At 43.5% G+C, this 20,403-nt stretch overlaps 1 protein-coding gene across 3 annotated transcripts in view; it reads left to right on the top strand.

Annotated features, from left to right (window-relative positions):
* The window catches only part of ABTB3 (ankyrin repeat and BTB domain containing 3), a 183,749-nt gene that overhangs the window by 131,972 nt on the left and 31,374 nt on the right, over window positions 1-20,403 (top strand). For 2 of the 3 annotated variants that reach the window (XM_065852216.2, XM_065852225.2), the window contains exons 5-11: window positions 7,245-7,410; window positions 10,743-10,832; window positions 14,029-14,130; window positions 15,227-15,320; window positions 15,431-15,566; window positions 17,197-17,417; window positions 18,857-19,035. In XM_065852216.2, the coding sequence (XP_065708288.1) occupies window positions 7,245-7,410; window positions 10,743-10,832; window positions 14,029-14,130; window positions 15,227-15,320; window positions 15,431-15,566; window positions 17,197-17,417; window positions 18,857-19,035 (988 nt within the window). The remainder of the gene's footprint in view (window positions 1-7,244; window positions 7,411-10,742; window positions 10,833-14,028; window positions 14,131-15,226; window positions 15,321-15,430; window positions 15,567-17,196; window positions 17,418-18,856; window positions 19,036-20,403) is intronic. The other variant, XM_071798863.1, reaches the window with a different exon arrangement.

Here is a 20,403-nt window from a genome sequence, read left to right on the forward strand (position 1 = left end):
CACAGGAGTATGTGGATGTTAGCAGGTCATGAGTAAGTTCAAACTTAAAACGTAGATGGATCCAGGCCTTACTGCAGCATAGGTCTGGGTTTATTAATCCTCCAGTCCCACACATTCCTGCGGCTTCTGCCCCATCGCAGCCTCACCTGGGGCTCTGAGTTGCATTCACAGCTCCGATTCAGAAAGTTCTCTGGGCAAATGCAGTGCCTGAGTGCCTTTGAAAACCTGTCTTTAATTGAAAATCAGTCCTAATTGCCAATTAGTCTTGGCCTGAGAATACCTAAGTCTGCTTTTCTGTCTGGGACCATCCCTCTTAATGAAGGCTCTCTAGGAAAATGGGATTATTGACCTCAAGAGTGAAGCTTATTTAACATGGGAGCATCCTTGGCTCATTCTAGAGAGTTAAGAAAACTCTTAAGACTGTAGAAAGGGGAAAATACAAGCAACTTAAAGGGAAGATGTGCTATTTTGTTCCTTCCAAGCAGTCTGTACCATTTGCTGTGTCATCTTAATGCTATACCACACATAAGCAGTTCTAACTTGAAAGTGAAAGAGGAAGAGTTGCATTTAATGTTTTATTTATAGAAAATTGTTTTCGTACTAGAGCATGAAAATAAAAATAGACTTAATAAAAAGAGATTTGAAGGCAGAAAAATATTTCCTCTGCTCTTCGCTCTCCCTTAAAATGTGCTGGGTAAGGGGCTGAGTTTCTGGAGAGGGAGAGAGAGTAGAAAATTGTTAAGAAATTCTGCTATTTAATTAGATACAGCCACTTTTAAGTAGGGACAGTTGGTGTTTGCCTAGATCCACGAACGTCCTTGTTCTTCCCACAAATTTTCATTAATCCTTTAACACCAGCCGTGGCTTTTGCCGTAATTAGACACAAAAATGCCAAACCAGCAAGCAGTAACAAACAAGCTACTTGACAGAATCCAGCGGTCCCTTGGGGCAGATGGTGCCAGTGGATGAAGGAGATTTTATTACTTAAAAGGTAGAGCACAGGTTTCCTGAGGTGAATCTCAACCTCTCCTGCCAACCAGCTATTTGAAGACAACCCTAATAAAAAAAAATACTGAAGGAGAGGACCCTGACCTTATGTTCTCCTTTGCTTTAGGACAGAACACACTTGCATTTTTACAGGCTTTAGGATCCAGCCTTCTTGGGTTTTTTTCATTGTGAGCAAGTTCATCAGTGTTCAATATCTTCTGTCTCTATATACATTCCTGAATACAATAATCAGGATACAGATAACATATGGGCTTCTATTCATTAGTGAAGACTTGTACTATCTATTTATATGAAAGATGAATCTGTACCCAAATTTTCCTGCGATATATTGACCTTGTTCAGAATCTGAAGACAGATTCAATTTTGAACATGCTTCCTGGCATATATATATGGGACTGTAATACTGAAAGTGTTTTGAAATATGGATTTGGGTCTTGATTTGACAGTCACATCACTTTTTAAATGCATTTTCCAGTATCTGTAACCAATTTATTCTCAGGCCTTTGAGAGCCTTATTCTCAAGAGGTTGGCTAATAAATATCTGGAGTATTTTTATTTTCTTAATTTGGCTTCTGATTAAAGTAGATGGAGATATTTTATGTCCGTGTTAAAAAGCAGTGCTCTTTGTCACTTTGATCAACATGTTTGTACTTAAGTTTCCCTCTTTCCAAAACAGAAAATGCAAATAATTGCCTCAATGTAGTATTTATGTTGTAGTCTTATTAATATCAGAATTATAGCCCCTTTTAAAGCAGCACTTTGGAAAATGGAGTGCTTGCAAATTGAAATTGAATTGTCTGCCGCTCCTACTATTGCTGTTTGTGTCTGTTGTCTCACTGAAGAGCCCCAGGCAAGGAACAGGACCCTTTTGTGCTACAGGCTGTGCAGACCCAGATCAAAACTGTGATCCTTGACCCCAAGAAATTCAGCATTGCAAATGCATGTGTATTGCTGGCTAAAATATGCCTCCTTCCAGACTCCCAGCCAGCTGAACTGTAATTTCTGACTCTTTATTCATACTTAGGACAGGGACAGACTGAATAAACTCCACAGAGCTAAGGAGATGGGCTTCATTAATAGATTATCATTCTTTTAATTGAAAGGGCTGGCAGTTGAGTCCCAGGTGGACAAACAAGGCTTTGCTGCTTTGCTATCAGGGCAATGATCTGTTCATTTCAGAAGAGGGGGAGTTTGTCCTGCTGCTTATCATAGTCAGTACTCCATTTCTTTTAAATTAACTACTAGCATGCTGTGGCAGCACACAGAGTGTAAAACATGATAAGAATATTCTTACTTTATTTTTAATAACAATTACAGAGCATTGCATTTTTTAAAAAATTGTCCACTGCTGACTGTAGCAATAATGCCCTCCCAAAGAACAAATAATCACAAAGCTATGTCATAAAAGAGCTGCTGGGTCTACCAGTTATGATGGAAACACTTTACCTTTGAATCATCCATTTTCCCAAATGTAACGAATCCATGAGTAACTTACTAAATATCCATACAGACCCTATCTTAACCAGTCCAAGTGAAAATGAAAAAACCCACTCTTGTATTTAAACCATTGCTGTAGAAATGCTGCATTATGTTTTCATAATGCGAGGTTGGGAAAAGATAAAAATAATTTTCTGTACTGCTATGACCCATTATAAATGAAGAAGATTATCTTTGGCTTCTTTGAGAGATTTGAGTATTGTGGAGCATGATAGACTGTCATGGTCACCATGCTGCATTTGACAGTGGCCATTTGCAAATAATTAGCGTTACCATGGCATTCCCCATATAAAGCCACAGTAAAGTTAATTATGTGCGGTGGCCACACTGGAATGATCTTGAAGATAACTGCTGTAGAAGCAATATCTGTGAAGAATTGAAAGAGGACTCTGAGAATATTGTATTGCATTGTAAGTTAAAAAACATGGTCACAACTTTGCTATAAATATAAAATCAAGGAGTTTTCACCTGTTTCTGGTTTTCCTTTTACTTATAAAGGCAATTGTTTGCCTGATTCAATGTAGGGAGTGACCAGTTAGGGAGTTTACAGGCTGTGTGACTGAACCCCTGAATTAGAGGGGCGGATTGCTGCTGAACACGAGGACTGTGATCAGTTCACATTATTAATTCAAGCATATTACTTCTCAATTCTGGGAGCAGGAGCACGTATTTGGTGGTGCCAAAGAGCCTGCTGAGCTGCACAGACTGATACATAGGGGAAGCCAGAATGGGCTTCATCTTTTCAGGGGAGGATATCACCCTTGAAGGATGATGGCCAGTCCTACCTTTGTCACTGTATCACCTCTTGGGAACCTGGACATTCACTTGACCCAGCTAGTGTCCTGCTATCCTGAGACTGTCCCTAGGGAGAAGAAAGGGAGAAGAGGATTGGGCCCTCATGGTCTTCTGCCCCTCCCGTCAGCCTTCCCTGCCCTTCGAAGAAAACGCGCCTTTTCTGAAGGTTGAGGTCTTGAGGAAAGGATGACCCATGTGAGCACTGGCAGCCATCAGAATCTGGCGACAAACCAAGGTGGCTTTGGAGGGGACATCCCACCATCAGGCCAGTGTCAGCCTCCTACGTGACCGGAAAGGTCACAAAGACTTTTTGGCAAAAGGGCCATGAACTGACTGTGCAGCTGGGGAGGCTGCCAGCTCTGTTAGCACTTACGCTGGCTTCCCTTGCTTTCAGGCACAGTTTCACAACTCCAAAAAGTGACCCTATATATTTAGCGCTGACTTAACTGTTCCTCGCCAACCTTATTTTTCAAGCTTCTTCCCATCCCTTTCCTACTTCTTTATAGCTTCTCTGTGTATTTCTTGCAGTACAAAGTTAAGAAGTCTCGAGTGAGTGAAGCCTGGATGTCTGTTACTTTCCTCATTTTTTTATGTTGCATTGTTTAATGTTTGTGATTCTGAATAGTGTCTGTGATAGAGCAGTAGCCCCTTATACACTGTAATATGGAGCAGAGACCCTCTGCTCCTGTTGAAATCAACATTATGCAGTTAGTGGTATGAGAGAGGACTTGGGAGCATATGCAGTGGTGTGTTGGTGCAGGGTTGATTTCTGGTGGATTTGGGTTTTCTTAAGATTATTTTTCAGATTTCATTTTAAAATGAGACTGTTCGATCTGTCTGCTGTACCGTCTTCCCAGTTGGCTTTCTCCAGTGTTAAAAGTGATGCTGTGTTCTCCTATTCTGTACTTGTAGTTCCTGATCATTTTTGATCTGTCTCTTCACTGTTTTTTATCTGTACATGTTAAATCTCCTTCTCCTTAACTCATTCATCTCTCTGGCTTTTCAAGATGTTGCTATGCTTTCTCTTCTGAACCATCCTCCCTTCCTTTCCCTTGCGTCATGCTCTTGTTTTATTAAACTCCCCAGTCTGATCATTATCCATTTTATTAGCCAACATATGACAATGGTAGCACCAGCAATGATGTATGTCAAATTTTGCCATATAGTTTCCTTTGCAATGTCCCATAAATCAGGGCTGTGACTCACTCACAGTGGGTCCTTTTTGAGGTATAAAAACGCAGTGGGCCACTGGTACTATGTTGTGTTTTTTTCCTTTGTGCTACTTGGTCTAGATGGCATTTCACCCGTGCTGCCCAGCAGCTGTGCGGCTTGGGCACTCCTCTGCATCCCTTTTATTGTTGCAGAGTTTGTACGGCTGTAGCATCCCAGAGCCCTTGGACCGGGACCCTTATCCCCCAGCTGACTGAGGAGTACTAATTTGTTCATACCCAATGTCAGCAGGAATTAATGCATCCCCTTCCTTGGCTATAAGCAGGTGATCTGACGTGCTTTTAGGGGACCAGAGCCAACTCATGGAGCAGTTACTTATGGAGAAGTAAGTGATTTCTGAACCCATGCCAAAGTAGAGATCTATGCAGTCTGTACAGGATAGGTAAGATAGGTCCTTGTTCCTCCCTTCTCCCTTGTGTGGGTGTGCAACCCAGGTCAAAATCTGGCTTTTTTTAAAGAACAGGAGAGATCATCAACTAGCATTTTACATGCATCAAGCCAGGCTGACGTCAGTGAAGCTCTGCCTGTTTTCTGACAGCACTGAATTTGACCCATTTTATTCAGACTGTATGTTATATACCTCAGTACAAATGATGAAGCAGTGGCTTAACGCAAGCAGTGATTCATAGTGACAGACACCTCTGCAGTCCTCAGAGGATGTCTAGATCTTTCCATGGCTGTGCTTGGCCAAGAAACCACCCCATTATCAGTCCAGAGTAATCTGGAAATGGCCAGCTGAAGCTGGGAGGTCCAGACTCTCTTTCTGTGCACCAAAACCCCCATCACCTAACTTTTGAGCAGGCTTTATCTTTGCCATACATTAAAGGAGGGCACAGATGATCCCAACCATCTCATGCTGTGGGGGTAACAAGTACCAAATGTTGCTGTAGCTCTTGTGTCAGAACTGTGCCATGCAGTGTGAACGTGTTAAAGCAGCAATTGCTCCCGTGGATCTGGGTGTCATTGAGCTCAGCCGTGCATATCTGTGTTCGTTTCGCTTTCTCCTCTAATTCGTTCAGAAACTACTGCAGAAAACCCAGCTCTGGTATGCGTTGGTTTCTTCATCTTTGTTGTAGGCATATTACTGGTGCGGAATCTGTTGTTGCTGTTACGGTGTATTTATTGTGATCAAGTGTTGTGCATTAATCTTGCAGCTAAGTGCTGTGATGAAGCATCATCCTTGTTCCCCCAAGTAATGACACGTGAAGCTTACCTTGTTTGCATTCATAGGTCATCAACTTCTTAGCAGTCAAAACTCAAACTGAGCATGTAGAATGAACATCACCAAAATCTGTTGTCTTCCAGACTGATTGTGGCCCAGCATGGCAGAAAGCAAGCCTGAGTTCAGATGCTATTTTCAGTACAAAGTCCTGCAGAAGCTTTGATCAAAATACTTTGTATTTTCTGTCTCACTTTCCTTCCTCTGTTGAAGGAGGAAGAGCAGTAGCTATTACTACATACCACTGCTTCTATGTAAACAGCATATTTACTGCACATTGCTGTTAAATATTAAGCAGTGTTATATATTTTATAAAGCTCTGATAAATCACTTTGAAGAAGAAATTTAAATGATAATGATGTGTTGTTTGTATTTTTCTTTTGGTTTGCTGCATTTTTTTACATATGAAATAGAAAACAAATATTAGATATGTGTTTGACTTTTTCACTTTTGATCTTTGTTTTCCATTCATAAGTAGCCCCTCGTTTTCTGACCTCGCTTTTTTGGAGAATGAAAGTGATTTTTTTCCAAACAGTCCTTTATCCAAGTTCACACCGAAAGCACTGTGGATTTGGACTCCACCCTCTGCCCCAGACACTCCTCAGAACGAAAGAAAAGCAAATCTGTCTTTTAATAAGATGAAACAGAGTTGGATAAACATCAAATTGGAATTGCTTGGCTCTCTCTGGAGCTGTAGATTCACATCTTGACTAAATAACTCCTGGCCCTTCTTCCATTTGAAATGGATATCTCGAGCAGTTTACAGTTTGGGGATCTTTTGAATAAGACCTTAAAAGAATGACATCCCATCTGTTTTACACAGCCAGCAAGGATTTGTGGTGTTTTGCCACGATTACCTGGCAAGATTGCCTTCTCCTTCCTGATCGCGTGGTGCCCTGCATGTCTGCAGGTGGCCCTGCTTGAACAAGGGGGTTGGACCAGATGACCTCCGACCTCAGCCAGTCTGCAATTCTGTGCCTTGCACTTTTTGCTCCAAAAAGGCTTCCCTGTTACTGTTACTGGGGCTGAGCTGGCAAGGTCTTTGAAAGCATTCAGAGTGACATTATTTTCTCTTTGTTTAATTGTCAATGATAATACGTCTGCTTGATGTAAGTTCAAAGCTTACTGAAGCTACTGAAACTTCTCAGAGATCAAGGTTGCTGGATAACCTCGCCATGCAGAGAGACAGCTTGTGGTGAGAATGTGCTGTGTGTTGCTTAAGCAGGGAAACAAAACCAAATGGAAGCTGTGCTTTTTTTGCCCAACTCTTTATAATATGTATACCTTGTCCCATGAAAGATAGACCAAGGGCAATCTCCATTAGCTTGCATTAGCATTTTCCACTCAGCACTTCCCTTGAATATACAGGTCAAAGGAGAATGAATGTGTGCATGACCTACGTCCTTCAAAGACAGGACAAAGTAGTATTTTCCTAGGCACAGTGAGGTCTGTCCTCTGATTGCCCTCTGAGGGAGTTTATTTCTCATGTCCACAGAATCGACGACTGTTTTTGTGCGTCTCGGAAGCTGGATGCAGTTGCCACTGAAGCGAAGTTCAAGCAGGACCTGGGCTTCCGAATGCTCAACTGTGGCCGAACGGATCTGGTTAAACAAGCCATATCCTTGCTGGGACCGGATGGGATTAACAGCATGAGTGAACAGGTAACGAGACAGAAATGTAAAGGAGCAACTGTGAAACATGAGAGTTTTGTCTGCTTATCGCAGAAAACGAGCCCCAACTTTTAGCTTAGCATAGACAGGACCTTAATTCTTTCCCTACATTACTTTGCATTGAGTTAAAGCACTGCTAGGTGAACATTTGTGTTAAGCTTGGTCTTTTTGAGTTGTATTGATTTGTTGGTACTGAGGTAACTCAGCATGAGGGCAAATGCATCCCCTGAAATCTTAACTGTGAGGTGAATTGAGTGAAGCCAGGACGAGATCCCAAGAGAGCTTAGCGTTGATCTGAATACTTAAAACTGCTTTGCTGCCATGAACAGTGGCGTGGGGGCAGGGCTTTGTGAGGTGAATATCCTCCCACTGAACACTGCCTAGAATTTGCAATGCATTTCACCTGTACCACTGAACCCCCAGCAGGGAACAACTAGTTAATGACACTTTTTAACTGAGTTCAGCTCAATTTGAACTGACCTTCCAGATGTGAAAGTGCAGCATTACCCCTCCATTGTGGCCAACATCCACCAGTTGAGGAGCCTAAATTTCCCTGGAGTTACACCTCCATGAAGCTGGTGGTTGTGTCTGGGGATAAACCTTTTCTCTGCACCTACCAACTGACAGCAGTCTCTTGGACTGTGATGCTCACCGAGGTGGTTTCCCCTTCCCAGAGGAAGACAGTGGCCAAGGGTACTACCATTTCCTTTTGAAATAGAGACCCCTGAATTTTCTGGTGCCCCTAATGAAGTTGTCACTGCATGTTCCCAGAGCTGTGGCATCCTCTTTGGCAGGAGGCAGGTGGCTGCTACCCCCAAGGTGATTGCTTGGGACAGGAGCTGGACTGTTGGTGGGTTTAGGTCTTTTGAAATGAAAGCTACTCCAGGTATGCGTATTATGTATAGCACAGTACAGCAGTTCAGTAGTTTCAGCCTGAGTCAACTTTGTGGGTTTGTTTGAGAAAAGCTTTAGAAGAGGGCAGTACTCCCTGAAAAAAAAATAGTATTAGTCTGATTATTCCAATGTTCATATGTTATACTTTTAAAAATTATTATTTTAAGTTAGTTTGACCCTGGGAACTTTTCACAGCTTATTTCCTCTGTCCTCCAGGCTGAAACCTGGGAACACTCTGGCTTGATTCATCAAAGTACCTAATCATATGCTTAACTCTGAACACATGCTTACATCCTATTTGAGTGAAAGTTAAGCCTGTGCTTAAATGCTTCGCTGGATCAAACATCCCACATCTTGTAGGATCCCACATCTTGCAGGACAGAGCCCTAAGTGATACAAAGCTGGAAGAGAGTAATTTTTTTATTTTGCCAGAATCCAGATGCCCTTTGCATTGATTGTACAATGTTTTTACCACGTTCCTGTGTATGTTTGAAACACCAATGATGAGCTCATTAAAAATCCATTCCTCCCACGTGCAAAGAGAGGGGGCTGAGTGATGCTGCAGCACAAGGTTGAGGGACCAGCAAAAGCAGGAGGGATAGCAGTGCAAGGAAAGGGGAGGTTAGCAACCTCATTAACTCCTTAAAAACCCTGATACTGCAGCATGATATTCTGGCTTCCTTTCAGTCAGCGCTAAGTCCCTCTTCAGCTTCAGCAGCACCAAAATAGCCCGTGTGGTCCCCAGGCAGACCCTCTGCTGCTGTGGGCTTCTTCACCATGGCGGCCTAAGTCCTGCGTCTTGCAGGGGGAAAGCCCCAGCATGGGGTTTGCAGATTCTTTTCTTCAGATCTGATTAGACTCCTTGTGCTAAACACTTGATTTAATTATCGAGTGACGCCGCTTACAGAAATTGAAATAATAGTTGAAGGAATGTGTATTTAATTTTAAGCTGCCACCCTGTCCCTGTGTTTCAAGGCCCAAATGCAATTTTTTGAATTCTCATGGTCCCGTTTGTTCCTGTATTATTGACTGCCAAAGGAAATGTTTTGCCACTGACTGTAGCTGAAGTAGTTTCAAATTCTCTTTGCAAGTCACCCAAGAACTCTCCTTGCCTGGGGTGAACTCGTTTTTTCTTAATGCTGGCATGAGGCCCCAAATGCCTGTTCTCTTACTCTGTATCTCCATTAGTACACTGCAGATTTTATCCTGTGAAATGCTTGGTGCGTTTCAGGGAGAATCTAAGTGCCTTTCAGGGGCAAACCTTAACTTGTATTTTCTCTACAAGAGCAGCCCTTCCATACATAAGCACCCACCACCTTTAACCAGTCATGCAATCATGAAAAATGGGCTAGTTCAGCCAAAACAGTAGTTCTGGGCTCTTGCTGGGAAGGGCGGTGTCGTGGCTCTATGTCTGGCCATGCTAGGCACCTCTGGTTTCTCTGAAAATCATTTCACTTTACCGCAGCACTCAGATTAAACAGCAAATGGGTATCATCTGATAGCAGATTTACCAGGGGACCTCAAGGTGGCCTATAAACATGCATCAGAGGTAGCTGCGTGCTGTGGTAGATTTACTGCAAAACCACTGGTGGCTGTTGATCAACACCCCCTACTGTATTTAATAACCAGCTTTTTCTCTTATCATTTACGGTAGGTGTAATGATTTTTTTCATGGTTTCATCTGGGCTTATTACCACAGCCACAGTAATACTTATCTTAAGGGAACGGTGATGAGCCACAGCAGGTATTTCAGATTAATACAAGTTGCGTTGTAGTGGTTCTGTAGTGAAGGGTCACTTAATCTAGTTTTTCTCCAAACAGGGCCATGTTTTCCTAGAGCCAGTGACTTGCAACAATGCTGTCTGGCTTTTCATTTAGAATTAAGTCCTTGTTTGCTAGGGAGTGCTATACAAAGCCTTGACCTTTCCAGCCCCTTATGGTATCCACATTGAAAAAGCTGTGTCTGAATCTAACCTGTCTTAAAAGGAGTGTGGGGTGTTTTTACAGGCTCTTTTGTTAATTAAAAAGTTAGATCTTAGAAAAATAGTATTATTATCTTTTTAAGCACCATGGCAATACAGTTGCTTTGATAAAAGCATTTCTCTGCTGGGGCCCCAAAGACAAAGGTGCTTATTTTAGTGTATGAAGATGGAGGTGAGGCTGTCAAATCCAGTTTGACTCATCAGGCTGAGGATGCTGAGGGTACCATGAAAACAAAATAACAACCCAACTGACATTAAAAATTGAGATTTTACAAAATGGTTGACTTTTGCTAGTCTGAGGGGCATGGCTGTAACAGAGGTAATGGATTTCATTAAATACATACTGTTAGTCTTGATGATATATACTTAAATAATTGTTAAAAAAAAATCAGAGTTCTGTGTTAAATTTGTCAATTCCTTTGTTTTTTAACTCCAAAAAATGACTAGGGCATGACTCCACTGATGTATGCTTGTGTCAGGGGTGATGAGGCTATGGTGCAGATGCTGCTAGATGCTGGAGCAGATCTGAATGCTGAGGTGAGGACTTTTTGTTGGTTGTATCTTTGTTCTGTTATTTGTTTACATCTTAAATTAACTCCTGAAACTGTAGCAGAGAGGAAAATGCCAAGAATTAAAGAGAAAATAAATTTGCCTTATCCTGGACAGCACCACTTGAAATGAAGTAGTGAAATCAAACTGCATTAGGTTAACACTGGGATTCACTGCACAGGAGGGGGTCAAGTCATCGGACTTACCTCACAGGTAATACTGATTTAGTTGTGCTTGCACTGCAAATGTATACAGGCATTAACACTATCATGGAGCACAGTTCTAATGGTACTGGAAGGACTCCCCGAATCTCAGCTGAGTTAAAATGAAGAAGGTGAAAGAAATACCCATCTGATAACCTGTCAAAGCTCGAGCACTTCTATACATTGGGATGTTCCAGCTAAGCATCCCCAGCACACAAACGCAATGTAGGTTCCACTGTTTTATTTTACGAAGTGCCATGGGCTAAAAACTGTTGGATGAGGAGCTTGAAGCTTCCAGAGTATAAATGTCTCTTTGATAATACACATCACAAACTTATACAATCTGTCCAGCTAACAGATTGTGGTCTGACTCTGCACAGTGCAGGTATGTACATTTTTAAAGAGCTGTTTGAAAATCCGCAACAGAATTATTTGTTAACAATTCCAGTTTCAATTTGTTGAGGTCATGAGTAAATTAAGCTGTCTCCTTCACTTATCTGTGTTCCATCTGTTCTGTTTGGACTTGAGCAAGCTGATAAATTGTAGTCACTGCTTTCAACCAGACGTTTTGCACTTTTAAAAAATCTAATTTAAAAGTAGAAATAGATGTCACCTGTAAGAGACTGATAGTCATTGCTATCTGATTGCTGTTTGGTGGCTTATGTGAAATCAGCTGATGATTTCAGTTCCACTCTCACCTCTTTCCTCCCCAAATTCAAGCAAACAATCCTCGAGAGCTGACAGGAATTGAATACTTGAAACCTTGTTAGCACTCTTGATAGACAGACCAAAGACTGCATGAGCAGGGAGACTGATCTCCCCTTTATTCTATTCCTGCCTGTGGCTCAGAGGTGAGATGCCATTATTTGGTTCCTAGGACAAGTTTTCATTAGGAGCCATCCCCACAGTTGCTCCAGTAATCTTCCAGACTTGAACCAGATGCAAATTTAAACAGTTTTGTCTTCCTGAAATTGCTGACATCTGAGAGAACAGCTCCAGTGAGGAATGTGAACCTCCCTGATTCATTTCAGTAGAATGTTTGCTCTAAAATCAAATGAAAACACTTTGGGACAAGAACTGTGAATAATTATGGTGTGCAATTATAAGATGATTTGTGCACACCACAACCAACTGTGCAAATTGGGCAATTACGGCAAAAAAAAAGGCAAATCAACCATGAACAAAAATAAGTACTCTTGTCAGGTGCCTGCATCATTTTCCCCCTTTCTCTTTGCAAATCAGTTATATATATATGTTTCCAAAAGTAGCCTCAAATGCTGGGTGCCTCCCTTTTTGATTGCCCATCTTTAGCAAAAATGGACCAATTTCCAGATGTGCTGAGAAGCTACAATTTGCTATGGAGTCAGTGGGACCTGTAGCTGCTCAGCAAATCTCAATTGAGGCCTTAAAAGCCTGGTCTGCAGCAGGTCTTCTGCAACCACTGTGGTGACTGGAGAGAACTCTAACCGAAAGAAAAGGAGCAAAGGAGTTAAAATGACTTAATTTTTTTTGCCGTTTGCCATGGGCTGCCCCGAACAGTGGGGGAATCAGTGCTGGAGGAGAAGCTGGATGTATTCCCTGAACCGTGACCCTGCCCATCCTCACCCTTTGCTGTTCTTGCTCCCCAGCCTAGACCCCCAGTGCTCAAACTGCTCAATCCTCTTCCTTCTGATGAATCCCAGACCCAAAGAAGCCCCGTGCCTGTGCTCAAGACATGGGCACACTTCCCCTTTTGGCACTTTGAGCTTTTTATTTGGCAAATGTGCGTAATAACAGCCCGGTGCTGGTGCAGAACTGCTCCTCTGGCAAGCTGTGGGATCTGCATGGGCTCCTCAGATCTTGCCCTCATCCCTGTCCTTGGGACTGAGGGTCTGGTCATCTGCTTCTAGCAAAACACTGCATGTGTTGCTTGGAAATGTGAGCTGCTAATGCAGCCGAGTATCTAGTAACTGGCCCTGCTCCCCTCCTTGGATAAAAGTACCTCAGACAAGGTATGGAAAGCATAGCTGACTGATGAGACAGAGAGATCATGCATCTTTTACTCTGATTTTAGTCCTCTGAAGATCGATAATAAGATTCTGAATTTTAGTGTCACACTCCATCTGAGTGTGCAGTCTTGGATTGCAAACGTTCATTAGATTTTACCATTTCTGTGAACCTTATCAATATTAATACCCCCATCTTTAAGACAGGGAAACTGAAGGAAAGAGTGGTTATTCATCTTTCCTGATGTCTGCATTAGAAGCACCAGGCACTAAGGCTTAGAAAATGGCAGGAGCAACGTGAAAAATACCATTTTGTTTTCTAAGGATATAGTTTGCATCTCTTTTAACTGTCACCACCCTACTCTTTTAACTCAGACAGGAGACAGCGGTAATAAGGAGTTTTCTTAAAACCTCTCTGAAATGCCGCTCTGCCCCATCACTTCTCAGCTGTCTTTTTTTCCTCCTGTGAGAGAGGAAGAGCCTGGAAGCACATCTGTGAACTCTAGCATAGGGCTTGTGATGTGTCTTTCATGATGGCAGTGACAAAAGTCATACTTATTTATGTGGATAGAGCTTCTTTGGGCCTGGAGCAATCCCAAGACCCAAGGCTGTTGACACACGGTCTGGAGAAGCTGGTGGGAGAGGTCCTTAGCTGTGAACGTCCTGATCCATCCCTGCTTCCCCGGTGTGTGCTGCTGTAACCAGCTGTGGATGTTTTGACCTTGTGCAAAAGTATCTGGTGGCCAGTGGTTTAGGTGGAGCTACAGTAGTTGGTAAAAAGACTTCATTTGGTATGAACTCTAATCAAGCCGTCAAATCAGCACAGTTTTAATATTGAGAAAATTTTTGCAGGAAAAAAATGAATCAAATAATTTTATAAAGCACCTTTCCCAGGTTTTCTATTTCACTTCCTCCCTCACGTGCCTGGCTTTCAGGCAGGTTGAATTTTATTACGTATAGCTCTTTAAAAAAAAAATAACTTTAATTTGTTTGTAGGTTGTCAGTACTGCTCATAAATACCCATCCGTCCACCCTGAGACCCGCCATTGGACAGCTCTGACATTTGCTGTGTTGCATGGACATATTCCTGTAGTTCAGGTATTATTGTATTTCCCTACCTGCATCTCATTCTTTTGTTTCTCCTCTTCAGTTCTAATTACATCCATCTCAAACCAGTATCCGCTTGTCATACTCATATTGGTTACTTCTGCTTCTTCTAGAGTGTACTGATATATAATAGACCTATTATATAATGAATACGGTGTTCAAACCTTAACCAATATGAGGCTTAAAAAGGACAATTTTAAAGCAAAGTTGCACCAAAGAAAGTCTGACAACTCCTTGTGCTCCTTCCTGACCACTTGTTTTGTGTGTTTGTTTATTCATTCATTACACTTTCTTACACTATGATATTCTAGCAAACACAAAACCGCTGCCTTGGTGGGGGAGAGGTGGACGACAGCCCCTGTGCTGCTCCAGATGGGGAGAGGCACTCACTCTCCTTCCCCCAGCGGGGCATCACGTGGGATATGCTGCTTCTGTGCTTTGGCATCTCAAAGGTTCAAAACAGCTGTGTCTGTGGCACGCTTAATGAAGCGCCAAAACTGTGAAGGCCTCAAGACAGAAATGGCCAAGAGGGCGCTGGAGCACAGGCTCCATGCTGCTCTCCTTGGCCACTTTTGTTTTCAGTGTTGTTGTTACTTACGTAGAAGTGTCCCCGATGGAGATCACAGCTTTTGGAGTGCGATTGGTTCTTAAGAATTGCCTTTCTTTTGGCCATGTCTTTTATATAAAAGATGGAGGCCATTGAAATCTGGTCTATTTTAAGGTGGCGCTGGGCTTCTAGAAGACTCGTGAAGAAAGGACGCTTGTTGGGCTAATTTTCAGTACTTCCATCTTCAGCGCATTACTTCCGAACACTGAACCTACCCCATTTCCCATTCAGAAACACTGGGTTACACTTTTTTGGCTCTGAAGTTGGACACTAGTGCTCCTGGTGTCTGGCAGCGTAAAATGAGCGAAAAAAGGAATCAATTTTCCTCTGTGAAACAATGGGCTGAATTTGCATGTCACTTGTTTCCATTGTATCTGGTTTGCAGATAACAAGAAGCATTAGACTCTCATTCGTCACTCTTCATGAACTCTGAAGGCTGTGATACCCGCAGTTGCTCTAAATAGTGAATTTTCTTTCTAGCTGTTGCTGGATGCTGGAGCAAAGGTAGAAGGTTCCTTGGAGCATGGAGAGGAAAATTACTCTGAAACTCCTTTACAGTTGGCAGCGGCTGCTGGTAAGGACTTTCTCCTCCCACTGTAATAAATGCTTCAGTCAGGATCTGTGGCTTAGGTTAGTAAAAAGTGGATTTTAAAAGAAGTAAAAATGCCATCTCTTGACTTGCAGGAAATTTCGAACTGGTCAGTTTGCTTTTGGAGAGAGGAGCTGACCCCATGATAGGAACAATGTACAGGAACGGCATTTCCATGACTCCACAAGGTGACATGAACTCTTTCAGTCAGGCTGCTGCACATGGACACAGGTAGAGTGGGAACGAGTCTAGCGGCATCCTTCAAGTGCTGATTTTTTTGCCTGGGCATCTGGTTTGAGCAGACGGGTGAAGGTTCTGCATGAACAATTGAACATACCACCAACTGAGCAGAGATGTAAGGCTTTTTGCTAGCATGTGATTCTAACCAGCTGGTGGTACAAGCTGCTTTTTGATAGCTGATTAAAAAAGAAAAAAAAAAAAAAAGGGAAGGGGACTCTTTGGTGTGTTGCAATGTGATGTTTGTTAAATTGTAGCTGATATGACAGCAGAAAGGAATGCCAAAGACATTCCTTCTGAATTTCTTGCTGACGTATTTCTCAGGTTTGAGACAGGTTGTGTCTGTACTGCTGTAGCCTTAATTGTCATTGAATAGTGTTTCTGCATCTGTGTTTACTGTAAAGTCCCGTGTGCCTTAATGTTGTATGTATGCTGCAAATTAAAATTAAAAAAAAAAGGCACCTGGCATGCATGGTCTTGCAGCACTCAGGAGTTGACTGCAGTGTAATGGATTGGTATCATGATCTTCACATTCCTACTTTTCTGATTGTAGCCATCCAGAGGAACATAGATACAGGTTAGAGACAGTACCTACCCTCTGTTTGCTTAGAAACAAGCTGCCAGTCTAACAACATGCTAATGGCATGTCAGGGCGGGTTTGCACACCGCTGCCTATCTGCAGCCTGCGAGGGATCCCTGGGGCAGAGAGGACAGTTTGGTTATTCGGGTCTCACATTCAACTGGTGTGAGCGGGACACATGTGCCCAAAAAGGACCTGGGGCTCTCCTCAGCTTGGCTGCTGGTTGTCCACGTCACAGGCCCTGGTTCTTATATTCCTATCTGTACACCATTCGTGCACAATCCTCCCTCCTTCTCCCTCTGCTCAAAATTTGTTTGGAACATGCCATACCCCGCTGCCACCCTGCGCCAGGGTCTGAGTAGGTGCAGGGAGGATGTCAGAGTACGAGGGAGGTGGGATGGGAGCCAGCCTGGTTTCTCTTCTCACAGCTGCAGAAACCAGGAGCAACTCTGTTGAGAAAGATGAGGTTATGCTGGTACAAAACTGAGGGAACCAAGAGACTGAGTATGGACTTAGCTATTTGATGGCCCAGCCAGATCAGTAGGTTTGCAGAATAGTCCCAGATGTGCTTTAACCTGCCCTGACTGGCCTTGTTGAATGTCTAGCTGCTCCAGCTTTCCCAGACTGCTTTGAGTGTTAATCAAGTGCTGGTGCTTTTGGTAGCTCCAGGCAGCTCCCTTTTCAGGTGGCCTCCATGGTAAAGTCCTGAGAGCTTGTCCAGAGGCACACTGGCCTTCCCTGACAGTGGGAAGAAGTCTCGAGTCACGTTTAGCTCATGGGTCTCTGTTCCCATGAAATGCCACCACTCATGCTACATCTGTACGGTGTCTGTCATGACAACAGTGTCTTGCAGATGTGGTCCAGGCAGTGCAGGTGGACTAGCAGGAGCGGTGACTGCCTCAGGTCTGCTCTCTGCTAGTCCTGCCATTAATTGGATAGGTGTGGCAGCAAGTACCCCCGGCACAATGAAAGTTCAGCCGCTGATTCTGCCCTCCCACCTTCTTTTTCCCTCTCTCCCTCTCTCTGTGATGCTGTGATTGGCAGGAATGTCTTTCGTAAGCTGCTTGCTCAGCCAGAGAAGGAGAAGAGCGACATTCTGTCACTGGAGGAGATCCTGGCGGAGGGAACGGACTTGCCCGACGCGGCAGCAGCTCCGCTTTGTGCCAGCCGCAACAGCAAGGCCAAGCTGAAAGCCCTGAAGGAGGCCATGTATCACAGCGCTGAGCACGGCTACGTGGATGTGACCATTGACATACGCAGCATAGGTCAGTCCCGATGTCCTGCTCTCTCCTCTCCTCCCCTCTCCTCTCTCTCCAGGGAGGGACCACTGGAAGAAACTCTCTTGGTGGGCTGTTGCTTAAACTGACCACAGTTTGCATCTTCTTCAACTCCTGTGGAAGCAGAAGGTGATGGGGGGATCTGGCGGGTTCCCTGCCTATTTTGGCTCCACAGCATACCCCACTCTGTGGCCAGTGGCACTTTTCTGCAGGATGGAGTGGTTTCCAGCACCAGCCATCTTCACTGCTGCTTGGCAGAGCGTTGGCTAAGGCTCTGAGGCAGCATTCAGCCCCTGCAGGCCACCTCCAACAACTCTTCTTTCGCATTCTGCCATAAAGCACTCTACAGTTGAAGTGTATTTGTTTTCTGAGGTTTCTGAGCCTCAGAAAGTAAGAGGGGGCAACTGGCTTCTCGTTGGGCTAACTGTGCCAACTCAGGACTTGAACATCACACCAGCCTGTTGGAAAGTTGCTTCTACCCATGGGGAGGGTGGCTGGGTAGAGCAGAGGGGAATTAATCTGGACTGTGTATTTGCTATCCCCACTATTCTGTGTTCAGAGAGAGATCTGGGTGCCTGGCATGGTTCTGCCTGGCGCCTGGCTTCAGCCCTGGGGACATCCCAGCATGGGTCTGGGCATGCGGTGGCTCAGCAGGAGGGCTGAGGAGGCGAAGCACCAGGCGATGAGGGAGAAGAGAGTGACGGAACTGCTCTCCAGGAGCTGGACATTTGCTGAAGTGGAAGGAAAAACCTTTTGTTAGCCTAACGCCAGGCTTGCATTTCCTCCCACTCCGTTCTGCAACAGCAGGAACTAGGTCACCTCCAGCCTTGTGCCTGCAGAGATACATTAGCTCCATGTGTTTTCTCACTTAGTGCATGAGAGCAGTTCCCTTTAAGTTCCTGGAGAGTGGTTCTGCTACGACAAACGACTGGAAAAGGCTGATCTGCTTAACTTGCCCAGTGCTGTTTAGGGAAAATAGTAATGATCAGGAGAGGACATGGGGTAGCGCTTAAAGAAAGTTTTAATCTGAAGACCACCAGTTTGAATCCAGGTGGGTAGTGACCAAAATCGTTTTATTTTACCATTTAATGGCTCCCCAGGGCTGCATTCAAACAAATGAGCTAGTGTAAATCTAGTTTCCAAAAGGCTTTTGCATCACAGAGCACCACAGCAATTACCACAAATTGGCAGTCTCAGCAGAGAAGCTGAAGGCTAGATGAGCAAAGAGACCACAATCTTCTCTTAGGACTTGGAGGAGAGCCTCTGTGCATTATGTCTGGGATGTCCCCATAACCACCAGCCTTCTCAGTCAGGGATAAATAGAAATTTGATTTCTAGGGCTCTTCACTTAAAATCCTAAGATCAGCATATCTAAATGTAAAAAAGCAGAATCCTTCTCTGAAGCTGGAAATGATCTCTGTCCGTAGGAGTTCCCTGGACGCTGCACACGTGGCTGGAGTCCTTGCGCACGTCCTTCCAGCAGCACAGACGACCCCTCATCCAGTGCTTGCTGAAGGAGTTCAAGTCCATTCAGGAAGAAGAGTACACAGAGGAGCTCATCACCCAAGGGTTGCCCCTGATGTTTGAGATACTGAAAGCCAGCAAGGTAGGATAAATTATGTGTTTTAATGGAATCAGCCTCATTCCCATCCCATAAGACACAAAGCTTGCAATATTGGTTTTGCACAGCTGTCCCAAAGCTTGTTTAGGCTGTATAGGCTTATTATTATTTGTATTGCATATCTCAGATTTCTTTCACTGTGGAAGCATGGGTTAAAAACACAGAAGCTAATCACATCTCCTGCTAGAACGGCTTAATACTGATGTTAGCTGTAAGTTGGAGAGACAACAAAAGCTGATGCGTAGTGCTGAAATTAAAGTCAAAAGTGTCACTGCAGTAATGCAAGACAAGTTGATAACTAAACCAACCCAAAGAGTAGCTTTACCTAGCCTGTTTTACAGGACTGTACAACAAAGCTATTATTCATGTTTGCTTTGGATTTCTTTAACCTCTCACATGACTTTCTCTCCCCTTCATGTGGGATTTGGACTCTTAAACTTGCGGGGAGACTGGTTTCTACGAGCACACAATAGGATAATTTTTTAAAAAGTCTTCTGTGTGAGTGTTTGTACTTGTAGCCTCCCCAGATTTTTTCTTTCAGCCAGACAAATCAGACTAACAAAACCTGTCAAGGGAGGAACCACTGGGTATGCAAATATAATAGCAAAGGTGATGATCATGAAGCAGGCAAGGAGAGGAAAATGTCTTACTTAGTGAAGGCTGGATACTTCTTTTAAAACTTGTTATAACCAACAATCCCTCTCTACTGGTCCCCCTGCCAGTCAGTTACTCCCAAGGAATGCCCAGTTAGCTTTACTGTTATCAGAAAACCATTTTAGTGATAAAAAGCATCAAAAAGATTTGATTACTGTTGTTTTTCTCATGCACCCCAATGCATGTTGATATGGTCTTCTAATTACTTAACTGGCAAGTAAGTAACATTTCTCACCCAACTCTACATGTAACGACAAGGAGCAAATAATTTTTAGTACCTGCATAAATAACCTAAATAATGTGAAAAGGGAGGAGGTTCTGGTGCTCGGTACTAGAAGGACTTAGTACAGCTAGGGAAAGACTACATGGATTTATTTCTTGTATCCTGCTGCAAAAGAGGGCTGGGACTGAAGTCCCAAGCAAGTTCTGAACGTTTGTTCCAGCAATTGTTCTGATCTTTGTGCCCACAAGTCTTCCCTCTTGGATGGGTATTTATGGAGAATATTTCAGATAGCTTTTAGGAAATCATTCCAAATCCTAGGATTTGTAGATTACTTGTTCTGAACTCACTTGGGCTAGGGTTTGTTCAGCCAGAAACTACCAGCAAGGTGCTGTTTGGTTTGAAAGCTGATATAAAACTAATCGTATTGAAAATTTAACGGAGATTAAGTTTAGGCTTTGTAATCTAGGATGAGGGAT

Source organism: Patagioenas fasciata, chromosome 1, assembly GCF_037038585.1.
Source record: "Patagioenas fasciata isolate bPatFas1 chromosome 1, bPatFas1.hap1, whole genome shotgun sequence".
Classification (NCBI taxonomy): Eukaryota; Metazoa; Chordata; class Aves; order Columbiformes; family Columbidae; genus Patagioenas; species Patagioenas fasciata.